Here is an 18,782-nt window from a genome sequence, read left to right on the forward strand (position 1 = left end):
TCTGTTTCCCAGGCTGGAGTGCAGTGGCACGATCTTGGCTCACTGCAGCCTCCGCCTTCCGGGTTCCAGCAATTGTCCTGCCTCAACCTCCTGAGTAGCTGGGACTATACCCACCACGTCCAGCTAATTTTTGTATTTTTAGTAGAGACAGGGTTTCATCATGTTGGCCAGGCTGGTCTCAAGCTCCTGATCTCAGGTGATATGCTTGCCTCGACCTCCCAAAGTGCTGGGATTACAGGTGTGAGCCACCATGTCTGGCCTGAACATTCTTGAAGTCAACTCTTCTTCAGAGAACACAAGACATTGTGGCAACCACCTCCTCTTCCTCAAGGATAACCCCATCCAACCACCTCAGGAAGAGACGTGGAGTCAGCTCCCCCTGCAGGGCCGGGAGTCAGACAGGTGCTATCAGGGTGGAAATGAGAGACTGGGGAACCCTCAGCCAGCCTGGTCTCCAGCAAGGCCCAGAGCAAGCAGCTTCCAGAACTCACTTCCCACACCACCTCCTCCCAAGACAGCCTGCTAAGGGCTGGTTTCCCCTGGCCATGGGGAGAGAAGATACAGCCACAGGGACAAGGGGCTTCCAGGCTGAGAACATGGCTCTTTGGCCCCTGACCTCCAGCCTCTTCTCCTTGTTCCTTTCCCTCAGAGGCAGCTTTATGGACTCCCCGCTGGCCTGCCATGACCATACCCCCAGAAGCGGCTTCTCAGGAAGCGCTCACTCTCTGCGCCCAGATCCTGGGGCACTGCTCCTGTACCTTTTTTACTGGGTCTGAGTCTAGGACTGGCCCCGGGTGCCACAAAGGGTGGCAGATGCTAGGGGAACTGTGGGCCCTGGAGTCTGACTGCAGCTCCAGCGACGTCTCCTGCTAGCCGGTGGCCTTAATGAGCCGCTTGGCCACCTCAATCCTGTCTCATCTGCCAAAATGGGGCTAATTCTTGCTTATTTACTTCACTGGGCTGTTGAAAGATGAAACAAGATCACACCTGTAAAATGGTCTGAGGAAATAGAATGCTTTGCAGAAGTTTAAGACCGACCAGAACTGCCATTTTCAGAGCTGCCTGAGGACTTGCTGAGCACACAGGATTGAGGCAGGTGATCTCACCACTGCTGCTGGGTTTCCCTACAGGCCTGTGCCTCCTTTTACAAGAAAATGACCCAGATGCTGCAGGCTGGCAGCTCCAGCTGAGGTTTCAGTGCAGGTTTATTTCAATTTTATATTTTATTCCAGGCAAGTGCTTATTACATGGATAGTATTCATGTCTCAGTAACTGAAGTCTCGGAGCATGAACAGCCACTAGAATACAGTTCAATAGTAAAAATACAATATGTACAAAATTAGGGTTTTTGTAGTTTTTTTTTCCCACACAGCAGATGTATCCAAACACATAAAAATCTCTACAGTCTGGGGTCGCTACAGTTTATATTTCAGGAAACAGAGACACAGTGACCAAGTCCTCACTGTAAACAAGGGCCACCTCTTTGGGGGTTGGGGGCGGGACCCTGGGATGGGGGGAGAAGCAGTTTCTGAAGGAGCGGGGGTTACAGTGACCCCCCATTACCTCCAGGCATTCCCTGCCTTCTTTGGCCCCCCCAAGGAACCAACCTCCCCCTCTCCCCGAGGTAAGGACTCCCAGCCAGTGAGCCACTCTGAACATCAAAAGGTAAAACACGCATGAGAGGTAAGATGTATGTGTGTGTGTGTGCGTGTGTGTGTGTGTGTGGCCCAGGCTGGAAGGGCTAGGGAGGGAGGGGCAGGCGGTCCCACAGGGTGAGGACAGATGCGGTCCTGACAGCTCTTGGGGGAGGCGCCCAAGGAAGGGCCAGGTGGTGGCTGCCCACTTGGGCACACAGCATTACAGCGTTCACAAACAACAACAAAAACAACAGCAACACCCATCGTCACCAATCTGGACATAGTCATTCGGCACTAGATTTGCAGGCCCCCACTGCTGGGGGACAGGGACGGGGAGGGGCAGCGGGTGGATGATGAGGTATCTGTGCAGGCCCGGGGGCCACTGGCCTCAGGATGCAGGGAGAGGTGGGCAGGCTGAGGGAGGGGCAAGCTCCACAACGCTGCTCTGACTGCCCTGTGGGTCTGGCCTGCCACCGCTGTCACAATGGGAACAGCAGAGCTGGCTCTCCCAGAGCCAAGGGTCTGGTGGAGGTGGCTGTGCTGGGGTGGGTACAGGGCTCAGCCTCTGAGGGTGGTGACCTGGTTTGTAGCTGTCCCTTTACCCAAATCAGGAAGGAACGGGAAGGGAGTTCTTAGCTGTCTAAGGATTCTTCATTTCAAGAGAAAATCCACTCAGGACCTTTGCTGACCTCCTCCATACCTCCTCTGTTCCTGCACTCCAAGAAATCCTCAACTCTGTCCCTGCCTGGCCCCCTCGCCTGCCCAGGCCCCTACCCCAGCCCATCAGTGCGAACTTCACACCCAGGGACACTGGCTTCCTCCCGCTACACTGAAAGGCCACTGGTGAGTGTGTGTCCAGGTGGGGAGCTGAGCATGTCTGACACAAGGCCACTTGTAATAAACATCCACATACAACAAGAGGCCAAAGCAGGCTGCCCAGGCAGAGGCAGGGAAAGCCACACCCTAAGAAAGAGCCCCTGACTCCTCACTCCACACTCAGCCTTGTCCTTGACCCAACCAAGGACCTTTTCTCAGAGAAAGGTGGTGTGGCTCAGCAGCCCCCAGGGAGAGCCTGCTCAAAAGTGCCCCTGGAAAAGTGGGGTGTTGAAGGAATGGGAGGACAGGGGCAGAAGCAGCCCTGGCTCCGCCCTCTCTCTTCTGGATAGGTCCCAGGTCTTGTCTGGGCCAGGCTTAGGGCTTGGCTGGGCCCCTGGGTTTTTACCTTCTGATGCCTCAATGATGTGGCTTCTAGGCACCTGGAAACAAGACCAGATGCTGGTCCATGTCTCCTGAGCTGTAGGAGGTGCCCAAACTCACAGACCGCCAGGCCCCCTTGTCCCTTGGAGGAGTGTCCAGCACTCAGCAAAGGTCAGAGGAGCAGGGGCCAAACGCAGGACAGTGCCCCTCTCTGCTGCCTTCTGGAAGTCAAGAGCCAAGCCCAGGGCTGGGGACTGGGAATGGAGGTGGAGTGGCTCTCCTCCCATCCAGACTCAGGCTGCAGGGGAAGGGGACAGGACAGCCGAGTCCCTCCTCCACTGCAGCCTGCCCTGCTGGGGTCCAGAGCCCAGTGGCAGGCGTTGGGTTGGGGGCACAGGAAGCTTGGCAGTGGCTGAGTTGGTTTATTGTTGATAGAGAATCATTTTAAGTCGTTTCTACGGTAACGAATCACAGTGACTGCAACTGGGTCAGAGCCCTAGGCTGGGGCGCCTGCCTGTCTGGTGGGACTCCAGGCCAGCCACTTCCTATGATCTGTCACCTGTGCTCAGAGTAGGGCCCCTTACCACCCCAGTCCACAGCTTTCTGGGCCAAGTGGCTTCAGTTCTGCTTCCTCCATTTCCCCTCCAAAGGCCTGGGAAGAGAACGCTGAGGATCCGGAGGACAGCCGGGGCCTGGGCCACCTCACCAGACAGCAATAGCAGCAGCAGCACAGGAAGGCGGGGCAGGGCAGGGCAGGGCAGGGCAGGGAGAAGTCAGGGAGCGTGACGTCCACATCAAACTGGTTTACGAGGACAGGGAGGGGAAGCAGGAGGGCGAGGGAGCTGGCACCGGGCTGGGCAGGCGACACGTTCCACCAGAGTGTCTCAAGTTTTCTCTCTCAGAGTCATTTTACCAAGTCCTAGTGCAGCGGGGTAGCCCCCTGCCCTGTGCCCAACTCCCTGGTGGCCCTTCCCTCCTTTGGCTCAGAGTCTTTGCACCCCCTTCCCCTAGGAGGCCTGGGGGTGGGTGTGGGGGGGGAGGGCCTGGGCCTGGCTGGAATGTGTGGAGCTGGTGGGTGGGAGAGTAGGGGACGGGTCCCCCTCCCTGTCCCCACTGGGGGCCTCTGAGTGGCCTCATCCTCAAGCCAGCTTGAGCGTGCTGACTGGGAAGGAGGGCATGGTGACCATGGTCACGGGGTTGAGCACGGTCTGGCCCACCAGCTGGGGGTGGTGCACCACCTGTGCCCCCACGGCTGGCTTTGCCATGACAGTAGCTGGGGGCCCCAGGCCGGCTGTGCCGTTCACTTGCTGGTGCGAGAGGGTGTGGGCAATGTGGCTCACGGCCACAGGCTGGCTCACTGCCACGGGCTGTGGGTACAAGGGCAGCTGGGAGCCCAGGTGGGCCACATGGTTGAGGGTGGCAGGGTGCACCGTGATGTGGCCAATGGGGGGTGTGGCAGGCGCCAGCTGCACAGCAGGGCTGGAGGCTGAGGGGGCGATGTGGGCGATGTGCTTGCCGCCCGGCCCCTGCAGAACGTGGTTCACAGTCTGGATGACTGAAGCGTGGGTGGTGGCTGTGTGGGCGATGACCGTGGAGCCGCCCCCAGCCGTCGCCACCAGATGGGCCGGAGCTGGTACCAGTGTCTGGGCAGGGGCAGCCGGTTGGGGAGGAGGGGCTGGCAGAGGGGTCTTCTGCTGTGTCTGCGGCTGCTGCACGGGGAGGTGGGCGGGAGACAGGGCCACAGAGTGGGGGTGAGGGTGTGGGTGTGGAGGCAGAGGCGCAGGGGCGGTGCTGGGCGGTGGCACGGTGGCCTTCAGCAGCTCCGGCTGGGGACGATGGCTCAGCTTAGGTGGGCCCAGGCCCGCCCGGTCCTCCTCCATATCCTCGTCTATGTTGTCCTCACCCTCTGTGGGGGAACATGGGGCAGGAGCAGGTCAGAAGGGCTGGGGAAGCAAGCGGCTGGAGGCATAGATGCTGGTGGGGGCGTGGGGATGTGACAGGGCTGGGGCAAGGGCCGTCTTTTCTAGTAGGCAAGAGCCTGGCCAGGGAGGCTGGAATTTGAGGTGTGACACCTGAGGGCTGTGGGGCCAGGGCTCACCAGAGGCAGTGGAGGTGGAGGCCTGGTCATCCTCAGGCTGGCCTGTCTGCCGCAGCACACGGTCGATCTCCAGCACATCCATCCACTGGCTCAGCTCGTGCTTAAGCTCGGCCAGCCGCTGCTGTGTGGCAATCTTCTCCCGCGCCAACCGCTCCATCTCATGCTCGTATTCCTTCTCCTTCCTCTTCAGGGACTGGGGCACAGAGTAAGGGACAGCAGGACACCCTGAGCAGCAGCCTTGGGGCCTGCAGCCCCCTAAAACCTCTCCCTATCAGCTGGCCCACAGAGACAAGTTTGTGGCAACCAGGGGGCCCAGCTTGACGGAGTTGCTGGAGACCACGCCTGTCTTGGTCCATGCCCCTGCCAGCGAGGCCCAGCGTCCCAAGGAGTGTGGGTTCTTGAGACAGGCCCCTCCTGAAGCAAGCACAGCCAAGCATGCGGAGCCTTCCCCATCCTCCACACCAACTTGTCCTCAGGTGCTTCTCCACCTCTTGCCCATCCCTCCTCCAGCAGCCTGTCCTCCACAGAACCCAGGACCCTGCGCTTCTATCTCCATGTTCACTTGTCTCCCTGGTAACTTCGATACCCTTGGAAAATGACCCACGAGGTGGTGACACGACCCCGCGCCGTCGCATCTCCAGGACTTGCCTCCTTCCTGGCTGCCGTCTGCACCTGCTCGGGACCTCCTGGGCTACTCTCCACCTGCTTGTGCTGCCTGTCGACAAGTCTCCACTTACACGCTGCTCCCCGCCACCCTGCCACTGCCCTCCAGACTCCCTGGGTGGAACAACCCCCAGGCCTAGGAATGAGCCCCCCTCTACACCTGTACTTGGGCTAAACTGATCCATGAGAAATGGCTCTTGTGTCCCATGACCCAGCTCCCCTCCACACCCAAAGTCTTTCCGGTGCTTCTGACCTGACGCTTCATCAACCTCATTCTTTTAAGTCTCATACACCTCCCTGCTGCAGCTTTTCACCCAGGCACGTCATGACCACTTGTCCACCAGCCAACCCTGACACATGTGTCCCTGCTGCCTCCTGAGTCCCTTTCTTACGTGCTCTTGAGTGCCTAGCTTCCCAGGTTTACAGGTGCAGGGCCTCGGGCTCTTCACACACACTCCTCGCCAGCCAGCCTTGGTTTTCCTCTCTGAACCCCATGTGCCCTCATCACACACAGATCCTCCTCCCCTCACCCACTAGATCTTATCTGCCAGTGCCCCAAGACCACATCTGAGCCCTCCTACCTCACTGTCCTTCCCTATCCCACATCCTCCTGCCTCCCAGCCCTTCCTGGCACCTGCACCATTTTATCCAGGCTGGTTCAGATTTGGGGTGGATTTTAGTTTTATTCCCCTCCCTACTATTCCCCAATTTTTTTACTGATTTTTTTTTTTTTTTTGAGATGGGGTCTCACTGTCACTAGGTTGGAGTGCAGTGGCGCAATCTCGGCTCACTGCAACCTCTGCCTCCCAGGTTCAAGTGATTCTCCCGCCTCAGCCTGCCAAGTAGCTGGGATTACAGGCACCCACCATCACGCCCAACTAATTTTTGTATTTTTAGTAGAGACGATGTTGGTCAGGCTTGGTCTCAAACTTCTGACCTCAGGTGATCTGCCTGCCTCGGCCTCCCCAAGTGCTGGATGACAGGCATGAGGCACCTCGCCTGGCCTACTGGTGTTTTATCTTTGATTCTCCTTCAGCCCCCACCCCTGGTTCTCGTCTTTCTTGGTCAACACCTTTTCTTGCTTCTGTCCCCTTCTCTCCCCGTATCTCTCACTTCCCTCCAACATGGCGGGGGGCAGTGGTGTGGAGGAGCCTCGGGCCTGAGATTCCATCTGCTCTCCTTCCTGGAGCCCAAAGGCAGGCAAGAGAAGGGGGTGGCATCTCCAACCTCCCAGCACTGAGGAAGAATGGGGCTCTTCTCACTCCACCCCTCCCTTTCTCCTCTGCCCCTAGAACTGGGCCACTTCTGGGTGGGGCAGTGGGTCCCACCCAGATCAGCTCACACTGAGAATGTAAGAACTGCAAATAAACTTTCTATGAAGTTTTGTCTCAAAAAAAAAAAAAAAAAGATGGGGTGAGATAAGAAGAGCCCCATCTGACTGTAAAGGAAATGGGAAGCTGTCAGGTAAGACTTCATCAGGACTGGCTCACACAAAGTATCTCATGTATATATGTTTTGTCTTTTTCCACCTCAACACACTGTCCCTGTCCGAGCTGTGAATGAAGGTGAGGTGGCTGCATAGTCAGTTTACATCCCAGGGTCCATGGTGGCCAGGAAGAGCTATGCACAGTGTGCTGGCTCGGCCTCAGGTGAAGGATCTGGAAGGGTTCCTTCCCACCTCTGTCTGTCTCTTCCTGCATCACAGGGAGAATCACAGGAGACCCATTTTCTCCTGCTTTCATCCCCTAGGGCAGGATCCACAACCCCCAGGTACTGGTCTGTGGCTAGTCAGGATCAGGCCCGCACAGCAGGAGGTGAGCGGCGGTGGAGCAGGACAACCTGAGCACAGCCTCTTGTCAGATCAGCGGGATATTCGATTCTCACACGAGCACAAACCCGAGTCTGAACTGTGCATACCCAGAATCTAGGTTTCGTGTGCTCCTTAGGAGAATTTGACTAATGCCTGATGATGTGAGGTAAAATAGTTTCATCCCAAAACTTCCCCCACCTCCCCCCATGGAAATATGATCTTCCTCCCTGTTGCCAAAAAGGTTGGGGATCACTGCACTAGGAGAGGAGCCGTTTTGCTGTTTTGTAGCCGCTTTTCCTGATTGGGCCTGGCAATGTCTCCAACCCCACACACCAGTGAGGCCAGCTTCCCACACCCCCTCCTGCATGCATGTCTGCCCTCACCAGGAAGAGAGGTCTCTAATCACCAGTGCCTGCAACACATAACCCAGACAGACCATGTCTATCCTGGCCTGAAACCTGGCAGCCTGACACTTTCGATGCCAGTCCCAGGCCACACGGCTCGCTCTGTCATTCTGGCTTTCACTGTTTCTCCCCATTTTCTGCTAAGAGGACAGCAGGAAACTCCCTTGCCCCTACACACACACACGTGTGTGGCTTTTCTTTTTTTGGAGACAGAGTTCCGCTCTGTTGCCCAGGCTGGAGTGCAGTGGCACAATCCCCGCCCACTGCCACCTTCACCTCCCAGGTTCAAGTGATTCTCCTGCCTCAGCCTCCTGAGTAGTTGGGATTACAGACGCGCACCACCATGCCCAACTAATTTTTGTATTTTTAGTAGAGGCAGGGTTTTGCAATGTTGGCCAGGCTGGTCTTGAACTCCTGACCTCAGGAGGTGATCCACCTGCCTCAGCCTCCCAAAGTGCTGAGATTACAGGCATGAGTCACCACACCCAGACTGTGTGGCTTTTCAGCGGTTCTACTCGAGTGGCAAGGGCTGGATGTGACACCCGATAAGGCCATGTCAACAAAGGCCATAGGTGAGTCAGGCCTCATTTGAACCCTGCTGCTGGGGGCTGGAAGCAGTGGTCCTGAACTCTACTCAGCTGTGGGTAGAATACCTATCTGGACCAGGGAGTGACATCGGTCAAAAGCTTCCTCTTCTCACCTAGCCCCTGCAGTTTCCCCAGGGTCTAACGTGAAACCACATTGCTTCGTTCTAAACCCATTTCCTTTCTGTGACTACCTGGATGCCCGGTTTGGTCCCTGTCTATTCTTCTATCTGTCCCCTTTACCGTGGCTGTCTTCAAATCCCTGACCGCCTTCAAGCCGCTTACTGGAGACCACCGCCCTCCTCCCGCAGCTTCCTGCTCTCAGCATGCAACCAAATCCCGGTCTCTGCAGCCCCACCGGTCTCTCCAGGACCAACTCTCGACTCCAGTGCGCGCTGCTGCCCGTCTCTGCGAGGCAACCTTCCTGACCATGTTTTTGTTTGTTCTTAGAGACGGAGGTCTCAACTCAGCGGCCCAGGCCGTCCTCACACTCCCTGGGCTCAAATGCCCTCACTGCCTTGGCCTCCCGAGCTGGGACTCAGGTGCGAGCCACAGCGCCAGACTTTTATTTCCGAAAACGCATCCTGTTCCCTCCTGCTGGAGAAACTGGGGTGGCCCCTGGGCTCCCGGCCTGCACGTGGCCTCGTCCCACCCGCATTTATCCTGCAGGTCTCAGCTCAAAGGTCCTTTCCTCAGGAACGACTTTCCTACCTCCCCAGAACAGATCCCGCCGCCCGGTCCCTATTAGGCCCAGACGGCAGTTTTCCGTAGTGACTTGTTCACCATCTACCGCAAGACAGAGCCTGGGAGGGCGGAGACCCCGGCTTTTTTACTTGCTCGCCACCATTTGCCCAGAAGCAGAGACTCTGCTAAAAGCTCCTCGATGAATACATGAACAAATGGTTTGTGGATAGGCCTCTGAGTTTTCCGCTTCCGTGACCAGCACAAGAAAGTGTCCCTTCTGGACAGCCTGGGGCCCACCCCGGCTCCTACTTCACGGGGCCTGGCCCCTCAAGAGCTTCCTTCTGCGGCTGCCGCTGAGTCTCCTTCCGATTCATGTTCAAACCCACACGTTACGCAAGGCGCCCTCTGCAAGCGGTATCTTTAAAGAGGAACTCACTCCGCCATCCTTCCTATTTCTCAAAAAAATAAATGAATGTCGGGAGTGCCGCGAAGCGTCTGCACGGACACCCTCAGCCCCGAAACTAAACTACAACCTAGCCCTCGTTCTGCAAAACCCTCCAAGAAATAAGCCATCGGCCAGTCGCGGCCTACGGGCCCCTCTCCCGCTCGGTGCCGCGATGCCCCGCCCCGAAGCACGCGCGAACCCACGCGGCCGCGGCTTCCCTACGTCACCCACGCCGGCCGCCCCGCCCCCGCGCCTTGGAAGCACCGCCCCCCGCCCGCTGCAGCCAATCCGAGAGCCCCTCCCCGCCCCTCCCGGCTGTCCGGAAGCGTTCTGGAGGCGCGCCAGCCCCGCCCCCTGGCCGGGAAGGCGGGCGGAAGCGCGCGTTCGAGGGAGACCGCCTCCGCCCTTCCCTCAGCAAGTCAGGCTCCGGTTACCTCAGGGCTGTGACCCTGCGGTCGAGGCCGAGGGAGGGGCGGTGCCCCGCGGCTGGCTCCTTAGGCGCTGGACCCTCCTCACACCCCTCCATGGGGTCCGTGATGCTGCGTCTACCCCGGAGCTTCCTCAACGGATGCACAGGGAGAGTCCCGGCTCGCCGCCCCCGCCCTACGCGGGCTGGGAGCCCCGCGTCGCTCCGTCCCCAACTGCTCCGCGGCCGCCCGCCCATCCCCCACAGCCTCCGGCCCGGCGCACGGAAGCCCCACCGGTTTCCAGGGAAACCGAAGCTCAGGCGGCCATGGCAACTGCCTGACGTGGCGGCGCCCCCGGCCCCAGCGCTGCAGAGGGAGCGACGCCCAAAGGGAGGCGACGCACGCCGGGAGGGCCCCGAAAAAGGGACCCCCCCCCCCGCCTTCTTAGCGCAGTAGGAAGGAAAGCGTGACGTGTTTCAGCTCGGCGGCCCCAGGGCTGTTTGCCGCCCAGTCAGACCGCAGTTTTCCCCGCCCCAGGCGTAACCCCACACTCGGGCCGTGGCGCCTCCACGCGTGCCCCGAAAGGACCTTCCTCCTCCGGGGTAAACGGGGCTTGCCCCGCGCCGCAGCGTGGACGGGTACCACACCCAACCCTCCCCGCAAATAGCGACAGACAGGCGGAATCCGGGCTCCACACGCCCTTCCCACCCGCGGCTGCACCAACACGCGCGAGGCGGGAGCCGCCACCGGGACTCGCCCCAGCTGTCACGGCGCGCGCTTCCAGGCCTCGGGGACGCCGAGGCTGTGGGGACCGCGCAGGCAACGGGTAGCGGGAGCGGCGGGGGAGGGGAGCCACACCCTCCTCTGCGCACGCGCGCCCTTCTGGGCAGGGAGCCCCGCTGACGTCAGCCGGGCCATGTGCTTGGCGCCCGCGTGGAGGCGGGAGGGAGGCGGGGGGCGGAGGGCGGGGCGGGGCGCGGGGCGGGGCGCGGCCGGGGAGGGGCGGCGGAGGGCGGGGAAGCTGGCGCCGCGTCGGCCTTCGGGCCCCATACCTGGATGTACCGCAGCGCCGTCCGCAGCACACTCAGATTCGACGTCTTCTTGTCATCCACGTTGGGGATGTTACGCTTCAAGGTCTCAAAACACTCCTTGAGATGGGCCCTCCTGGGGAGAGGGGCGAGCAAAGCCGGTCGGCGGAGGCGGGGGGAGACAGGGCTGGGGAGCTGGGGCCATGGGCGGGCGGGGCCTGGGCCACACACGCACGCGCACACACACCTGTTCTTCTCCAATTTGTTGTGGACTTCTCTGGTTCCGATCCTGAAACCCAGACAGATAGGAGGCTCAGGGAGGAGGACTCGACTAGACGGGCTTCCTCACCCGCACTGCCACCCCCCCCCCCAAATTTCCACGGGCTGTCCCCAACATTGTCTTAAAGCAGAATGGGAGATGTTCGCCATGTGCCATGCTGTGCCCACAATCACAACCCCTGTCACCCTCTGTCCCACCAGGAGGGAGACATGAGGGCTCCTGGGACTCAGAAGCAGCCAGTGGACCCCAGCCCTAACCCAAGAGGCTCATACTCTGTCCAGAGGCCTGGGAATGCCTAAGACTTAGCCCTCGAGGGCGTTAGAAAACACAGAAGCCTGGGAACGGGGCAAGGAGGCATTCCTTCCAGGGACAGAGATGGGCACAGTGAGAACATGTTCAAATACGCGGGGCACCTCTAGGCTGGGGAGGCAGGACACACCTCTGAAGCCCCAGTCGGAGGGCCACCTTCTCTGCACACACAGCCCAGTGGGTGGCCAGCTCTCCTCTCCATCCCACCAGCCGGACTCTGCTACACCCCACTCACCCCCCGGGCCTCTTCTTCTGTTCGCTGGATTTGACTTCTTCAGCTGGTGCCAATTTCAGGGTCCCAAGCGTGGGTGGGGGTGGCTGCTGGGGGGCCAGCTGGGGCTGGACTCCAGGGTGTGGCGCTATGGTCAGGATAGGCGCGGGGAGGGGCTGCAAAGGCTTGGGGCTGCCAGTGGGTGGAATGGTGGTCTTCGAGTCCGGCAGTAGGGGAGCAGGAGTGGGCACCTGCGGCCTGCTGGGCAGGGGGGCAGGCTCCTTAATGGTGAGTCCAGGGGTGCTGACCAGGGCCGGCTGACGAGGCACCAAGGGCAGAGGCTGGGCTGTGGGGGGCAGGGGTGGCGGTGGGGGCAGCGGCTGAGGGGAGTTGGTCACCACAGGAATAGGAATGACAGTCAGTGGGGCAGGGGTGGCAAGTGCCGGCGGGGGTGCCGGTGGGGGTGCCGGTGGGGACAGAGGCAGGGGTGGCGCCTCGATGCGGGGTTCCTCCACAGGAAGGGCATGTGCCAGCCGGGCCAGGCTGTTGGCCTTCTTCTGCTCCTGCTCCCGCTCCCGCTCCAAGCGACGCCGCTCCTGCTCCTCTACGCACAGAGAACACAAGGGGAGTCTCAGCGGGGCCACAGCCTGCCCTGTCCTCCAGCCCTAACTTGACCTCTGACCCCAGCCCAGCCAGAACTCAGTGACACCCCTGCTCCACCAGAGACACCACAAATAGCCAACCAGTTCAGCCAAGCACGGGGAAAGCGCCAGGGACACAGCAGCAAACAAACCAAGCAGACCTGGTCCCTGCCGCCAGGGAGCAGGAAGACAGGAATGGGGGCGGACAGTCCAGGCTGCGGCAGGACAGACGGCTGTGGAAGGGTGGAGCAGAGCTGTCAGAGGGTGCTGGGCCTGCCAGCCTGCATGGTGGGAGCAGCGAGGGTCAGGAGCTACATGGCCGAGGTGGGCGAGGCAGGCAGTGGCCTAGCCACCCAAGACTTCACAGCAGAGAAGGGAGTGTGCTGAGAGTCCAGCTCCCGTGGAAGGCCTTAAACAATGTTTACCAGGGGTCTTCTAGAGGCAAGCAGTGCCTGCATGGCACAGATGAAGTAAATGAAGCTGACAGGGCAAAGTGATTTGCTGCGGGTCCCAGCAAGCCTCCTGACACCTGGGGGCCACTTGCCATGCTCACTAGGAAGCGTCTCGCACTCACAGTCCCTGGATCCTCACAAGAGCCCCATGTCACATCATAGGCAGGAGAGAGACGTCACCCTCATTTCACAGAAGCAGAAATAGCCCAGGACTCCTGAGTCCCAGGCTAGATCCTAATGGCTCTGTTTTCCTCAGGGGTCATTCAACAAATACACTTTGTCCCTCTCTGACCCTTCTCATGGTATAACTCATTTCTCCCAAATTGCCGCCATCCCACCACCACCAGCAGCACCAGCATGCCCTGTCCTCCAGGCCTAACACATCCTCTGACATCCTCAGTGATACCCCACTCAGCCTGAGACACCACAAATACCTGACCAGTCCAGCTGGGCAGTGGGGAAAGTGTACCTGCCTGGTTCTGGGTGAGAGAGGGCAGGTGAGAAGGAGGTACAGCAGCAAATTTTTCTCCCAAACAAGAAGGGGCAGAGGCAGGTAGAAAGGAATGCTGGGGTCCGGTGCTGTGGCTAATGCCTGTAATCCCAGCACTTTGGGAGGCTGAGACAGGTGGATCAGGAGTTCAAGAGTTCGAGACCACTCTGGCGAACATAGTGACACCCTGTCTCTACTAAAAATTAGCTGGGCATGGTGATACACACCTGTAATCCCAGCTACTTGGGAGGCTGAGGAAGGAGAATCACTTGAACCCAGGAGGCAGAGGTTGCAGTGAGCTGAGATCTTGCCATTGCACTCCAGCCTGGGCAACAAGAGCAAGACTCTATCTCAAAAAAAGAGAAAAGAATGCTGGGCTCTTCAGTGGGGGCGGAGCAGGGCAATGGACCCCACTATCCATTACTCCTCCCACCTTACTGCTCAGTATCTCTGCTGAAAGCCCAGCAGGAAGGCGAGGCCCACTCAGGAGCTGGCTTCCAAACGGGGAAGGGGAGGCCCCTCCATCTCCAGCCTGCCCCATCATCCCACAGGCCCCACCATTCTGGTTCCCTGGCTACCAGGCTGGTCCAGACCCTTGGAGTCTGCAACTCCCAGGCTAGGGAGCCTCAGGACAAGTAGCCCACTCCTCTGGCCCCAGATGCCCCACTCTGCTGACAGCCTGGGGTGGCAGACACGCCCAAACACCAGGGCAAGGGGTGGCTGCGGGAGGGGAAGGGCAATGGGAGTCAGCTAAGGCCCCCTGGGGAGGAGGGCACCCACCTCCCACACTCTTACTGGCTCAGAGGCCCCAGAAAACCCAAGGTTTGGGCCCTGTTGACCAATCAACAACTGGAGTGTGAGCCAGGCCTGCTCCCAGCCCCACCCTCCCGCAGAGGGAAGACTCGAGGAGGAAGTAGAGGGGGAAGTGTTCTGGGAGGGGAAGCCTCACTGGTTTCCCAGGGCTGGGCCAGCCATCGGGCCTCCACCAGCTTTCCCCAGCCCTTCGGGAAGGGGTGATGCCAGGCTGGTGCAGGCCTGCTCCAGTGCGGGGAGGCCTGCTCTCCAGGCTTAGGTTACAGCCCGGGAGAAAACCAGCCCCGCGCTCCCGCTTCCCACAGGTTTCCCACAGGCGCGCTGGCCAAGCAGCCTGCTGAGTTCCAGTGACAGGGCCCTTCTCAAGAGCAGCCTTAGTTGTCCCCAGTTTCCGCCAACCCCAAGACAAGGCTCTGGATCCCAGGGCCCAACAGCCCGCACCTCCATGCCTTTGGCTGAGACAGACCTAAATTATTATTGGCCTTGGGACAAGTGCTCCATTCTCCCTAGGCAGAGGGACAGTCAGAGCGGGGTGCTCCCTGAGTCACAAGGACAGGTGGGACCCTAAGTGCAGGCCAACCCCAATCCCCATATTTTAAATCAACCCCAGAGCTCACCTGGGAGATAGCAACCTCCTTCTCACCTGCCCTCTCTCACCCAGAGTCAGGCAGGCACACCTCACAGGTGCCAGGAAGGACCCAGTGACACCCAGAGTAGCATGAAAAAGCTCCCTGGGTGGTGAGGAAGAGGAGCTGCCCGTCCAGATCCAGCCCACCAGAGCTTCCTGCCCCTTCACCCCCAGCAGCGACCCTCCCTTTGCATTGGAGAACTGCCAAACTGGTGGTGTCGGGTCCTCTCTGAGGAGCGGGCTGTGCTTCGGCTCTTTAAAAGAATGTTCTGCGCATCTGCCAGACCAAGTGCGCTCCCTCTCACATGCTTCCCTGGGCTCCACCCAGAGGCTGCCCCCTAGAATGTAGCATTGTTCCTCTGTAGTGACCCAGGGGCGGTGGCTTCAGCCCACAGTCAAGAGCATGGGCAGTGTTCTCCCTTCAACCTTCCCAAGCGACTGTGGCCCCGGCGCTCCGAAGTCCACACTGGTGGGCCCCAGCAAGCACCAGAATTCTCCTATCTCCATGCTACACAGGGGACCTGGTGCATAAGGCAGGCCCAGGGTAAGCCTTGGAGACTTGGTCAAGAGCCTCTGGACACTCCAGCCAGTTCCCTCCAATCAAGGCAGAAGAGAGTTGCATTGAGTCACCTCCATGAATGCTGGAAATGACCAGGCCAGGCCCTCCGGCTGAGCACCAGGATAGCTCTGCCCTTTCTTCTCTTCTCTCACAGGTACACATGCCGGCAGGTTCATCAGGTTCATCACCTGGCTGGTCTAGGTCAGAAAGCCATGCTTGAAGTTGAAAGGGAGAACAGACAAGAGGGTCCCTCTCCAGAGCTGGCGCTAGGTCCCGGGAAAGCAGTTCTGGTCCGCAGGTTCACCTGCCATCCCCTTCCCTCCCCTCCCTCCCCTCCCTCCCATTCCTCTCATTCCTCCCACCCCAGCTCAGAGGACAGAACCTCCAGAGGGAGAAGAAAATGGATTCTGGAGGTGAAACTGCTGGGATGGGTTCCGGCCACCTGTACATGCGTTTCTGAGTAGATCTGGCTTTCTAGCACCCACTCATCTCCTGAGACCCCTGACCCAGCACCAAGAAGCTGTGACTGGGCGGCTGAACTCAGCCTGACCCGATGCCCATCACCTGGGGGAGACGCAGGGCTCTGTCACTTCTTAGGAGAGAAGCTTTCCAGGTTCCTCTGTGTCTCCTCCCACCTTACTGTTCAGCTCTGGGCTTGCTTAGTTGGGAAAGGATGGGAAGGGGAGGGCGAAGAGAGTTTCTCTGGAGGCCACAGCAGGGTCAATCCTATTGGCCCCAGAACAGTGCCTGGCACACAGTGGGTACTCTTCAACTGCAGCTGTTGATGGCAGCAGCAGGTGACTTAGTCTCTCCAAACCCTGTGCACGGTCTTCCCCTGACCCCTGTGCCCATGCTAGGACATTCCTGGTCACCACCGGCACGCTCCAATGTCAAGACTCTGCTCTGGACCACCAAGGCAACAGGCGGGGAGTGCAGGCGACATCCATGCCCATCAGTTCTGCAAAACCCAGGCATCTGGGTCTCACGTATCTGGAGTGACTCTTGACCTTGAGAGGCCGGTCGCCCACTAGGCTGGCGGCCCCGCAGCTCCCCCGCCCCTTGCCCGCTGCCGCTCCCCCCCCCCCCCGCCCCTCCGCCCGCCACAGCGGCGGCACACAGCGGCGCGCGCGCACACAACACACTACTACCTCTTGCATGACTCATCATTGAAGCAACAATAGGCAGAAAGAAAGGAAAGGAGGGCGAAGCACTCTCTCCACCACAGCCGCCGCTGCTGGGGGCTTCTGGGGGGCAGAGGGCAAAGGAGTCCCCGGGTCCTGCACACACACCGTTTCGGGGCCAAGGCCCCGGCAGAAGCCTGGAAAAGGGAGGTCTTTTCCCACAGCCCGTCTTTCTGCAGCACCCTGAAGCCAGGGACCACCAACGGGGCGCGTGAAGACAGAAGGCATTAGTCTCTTCCCTTTCGAGGGAGCGCCGAAGTTTGCCCCTTCTCAACCTGGCTCATTCCAGTGTGGCCTCGGGTGATTCAAGGGGGGCTTGGTTGGAACGTTTTGGGGGTCAGTGAAAAATGAAAGCTCTAAACGTCTCGTCATCCTGCGATTCTGAGGCTTTCCCTTGCTTCGGGATCAAACACAGGTTAGGGGTGAGAGCCGACAGGTGAGCTCGGCTCCTCTCTCGCAGGGCAAAGGCTCTCCCTGGGAGGTGCCCAGAGGCGGGGGCCCGGGCCCAACCCGGCGCAAGGCCCCTCGCAGCCCCGCCCAGGCCCCGCCCCCGGCCGAGCGCAAGGCAGTGAGGAGGGGCCGGGCCGCTCAGTCCCCAGCAGGAGTGTCCCCGGTGCACGTGGTCGGGGGCGGAGCCCGTCCACGTCACCACCCGGTGTAACCAACGGGCTTGGAACGCAGGCACACGCAACATTCCAGGCGAGAGCGGGTTTGGAACGCGCAGACACGCCACATTCCACACTGGCTAAAGCGGGGTGCAGCGAGGGGGGGGCCGGGGGCTGCCCCCCCAGCGACCCGCGGGACATTTCGCAAACGCCCAATTAGCCCGGCTTTCACGCAAACCCCAGACGCGCGGCCCAGCCCAGCTCTGGGAGGCGGGGTCAGGCGGGGCTGGCCAGGATCATAAGACACGCGATGTCATTTCATTCTGCAAAGGCCGCCTCCGCCCCAAGCGGCGCGTAGATCTGCCGGGAGCGCCCCCCGCACCCTCCCCATGGGCCAGGGAAGCCGAAGAGCTACTCGGCGTAGAGTAGTCCCCACCCCCACTCCGTTACACACACGCCCACTCGTGTGCTATACACACGCCCGTGTACAGGTCCGTTCATCTGCTCTTCCCGAGGTTCACATCACACATCCCCCGTGCACACACGCACGCACACGCGAGCCTGCCACCCCCCCGCAACACCATTCCTCACCCCACCCCCCGGCTCACACATCCTCAGCGCCTCCGAGGGCTCTGCTGGCCCACGCAAAAGCAGACCCTGCGGAAGGGGCACGGGGGTGCCAGGTAGCCGGGGTGGCGCCCGCAGGAGCCGGGTCCCTTGCAGCATGTTAATGAATTCATTAATTAATTTCAGTGCCCACATCACCCCTCCCCGGGCAGCGGCTCTCGCGGGGAGCCGAGCGCTGCCAGGCTCCGCAGGCCGCCCGGGAGGGGGCCCTTTCCGCGGTTCCGCCTGGGTTCGGGGACCGGGGTCACTCGCTTCCCCTTCCCCGGTGCCCCAGGGGCCCAGCCCGGCCGCTCACCACGTGCTCTCTGTTGTTGCTGCGCTTGCCATTCCAGGAAGCGGGCCGCCTCCAGTAGCGTCTCTATGCTCATCGCGCCGAGAGCCGCCGGGGGCGCGCCGGGGCCGAGGCTGCGGCCCGCGAGCCGGGCACAGGTCAGGCTGGCGGGCAGGCAGGAGGGAGGGATCACCTCCGGGGGGCGACAGGGCTGGGCGGCGCAGCGCACTCCGCAGGGAAGAACGGGGGAGCACGGGGAGAAAAATCAATGTCTCTCAAAAGATTTGCAAAATATAAATTTGCAAAATTTTAAAAATGGAATGCAAAAAAAAAAAAGAGGCGGCACTGCCTCCCTTCTTCCCCTCCCTCTCTACCTCCCTTCCGATGCCTCCCGCCCCGCGGCCCCCGGGAGTCCCGCCGACAAGAAAGGGCTTTGCAACAAGATGGCGAGGAGGCACCGACACACACAACAAGGGAAGGAGCCGCGCTGCCCCCGGCCGCCGCCCCCGCTACTACACCGGGGCCGCAGCCAAAGCCCGGACCGGAGCCCCCGCCCGCAGGGCCGCGGCGCCTCGCGAAGGGAGGGGCGGGTACTGCCCAGCTGGCCCCGCCCACCGGAGCCGGCGCGCGCACACGTGGCCCGGGCGGGGAGGGAGAGGTCCGAGCGGGGAGTGCGCGCCGCCGTTCCGCTTTCCCGCTGGCCCCGCCCCGGCTGCGAGCCACAAGTTGGGCCGGGGCAGCGTGTTTGGGTCATTCAC

At 60.5% G+C, this 18,782-nt stretch overlaps 2 protein-coding genes across 3 annotated transcripts in view; one reads left to right on the plus strand and one right to left on the minus strand.

Annotated features, from left to right (window-relative positions):
* Positions 1-1,707, plus strand: part of SGSM2 (small G protein signaling modulator 2) — a 47,890-nt gene extending 46,183 nt beyond the window's left edge. The window contains exon 24 of the mRNA XM_021671322.2: positions 1,570-1,707. Coding sequence (XP_021526997.2) covers positions 1,570-1,628 — 59 coding nt within the window. The 3' untranslated portion in view covers positions 1,629-1,707. The remainder of the gene's footprint in view (positions 1-1,569) is intronic.
* On the minus strand, positions 1,188-18,121 carry MNT (MAX network transcriptional repressor). Of its 2 annotated transcripts, none has more exons than XM_012448326.2 (6): positions 18,049-18,121; positions 11,782-12,361; positions 11,205-11,246; positions 10,982-11,093; positions 4,933-5,125; positions 1,188-4,740 (listed from the first exon to the last, which is right to left on the minus strand). In XM_012448326.2, exons 1-6 carry the CDS (start codon positions 18,119-18,121, stop codon positions 3,974-3,976), a joined length of 1,767 nt encoding a protein of 588 aa, XP_012303749.1. In that variant the 3' UTR covers positions 1,188-3,973. The 2 variants fall into 2 exon arrangements, with proteins under 2 accessions (XP_012303749.1, XP_012303748.1); XM_012448325.2 differs by lacking the exon at positions 18,049-18,121 and adding an exon at positions 15,412-15,655.
* Between the last annotated feature and the right edge of the window lie 661 nt (positions 18,122-18,782).

Source organism: Aotus nancymaae, unplaced genomic scaffold, assembly GCF_030222135.1.
Source record: "Aotus nancymaae isolate 86718 unplaced genomic scaffold, 86718_ANA_hifiasm-v0.15.2.pri h1tg000018l, whole genome shotgun sequence".
NCBI classification, from domain to species: Eukaryota; Metazoa; Chordata; class Mammalia; order Primates; family Aotidae; genus Aotus; species Aotus nancymaae.

Bases quoted from the DNA above. Each gene is read 5' to 3' on its own strand.
- MNT (XM_012448325.2), bottom strand. From the start codon at position 15,502: ATGTGTACCTGTGAGAGAAGAGAAGAAAGGGCAGAGCTATCCTGGTGC. The intron at 11,094-11,204 runs GTGTGTGTGCGC...CCCTCTCCCCAG, and splicing joins AACAAATTGGAGAAGAACAG to GAGGGCCCATCTCAAGGAGT. The intron at 4,741-4,932 runs GTGAGCCCTGGC...GTTCCCCCACAG, and splicing joins CTCCACCTCCACTGCCTCTG to AGGGTGAGGACAACATAGAC.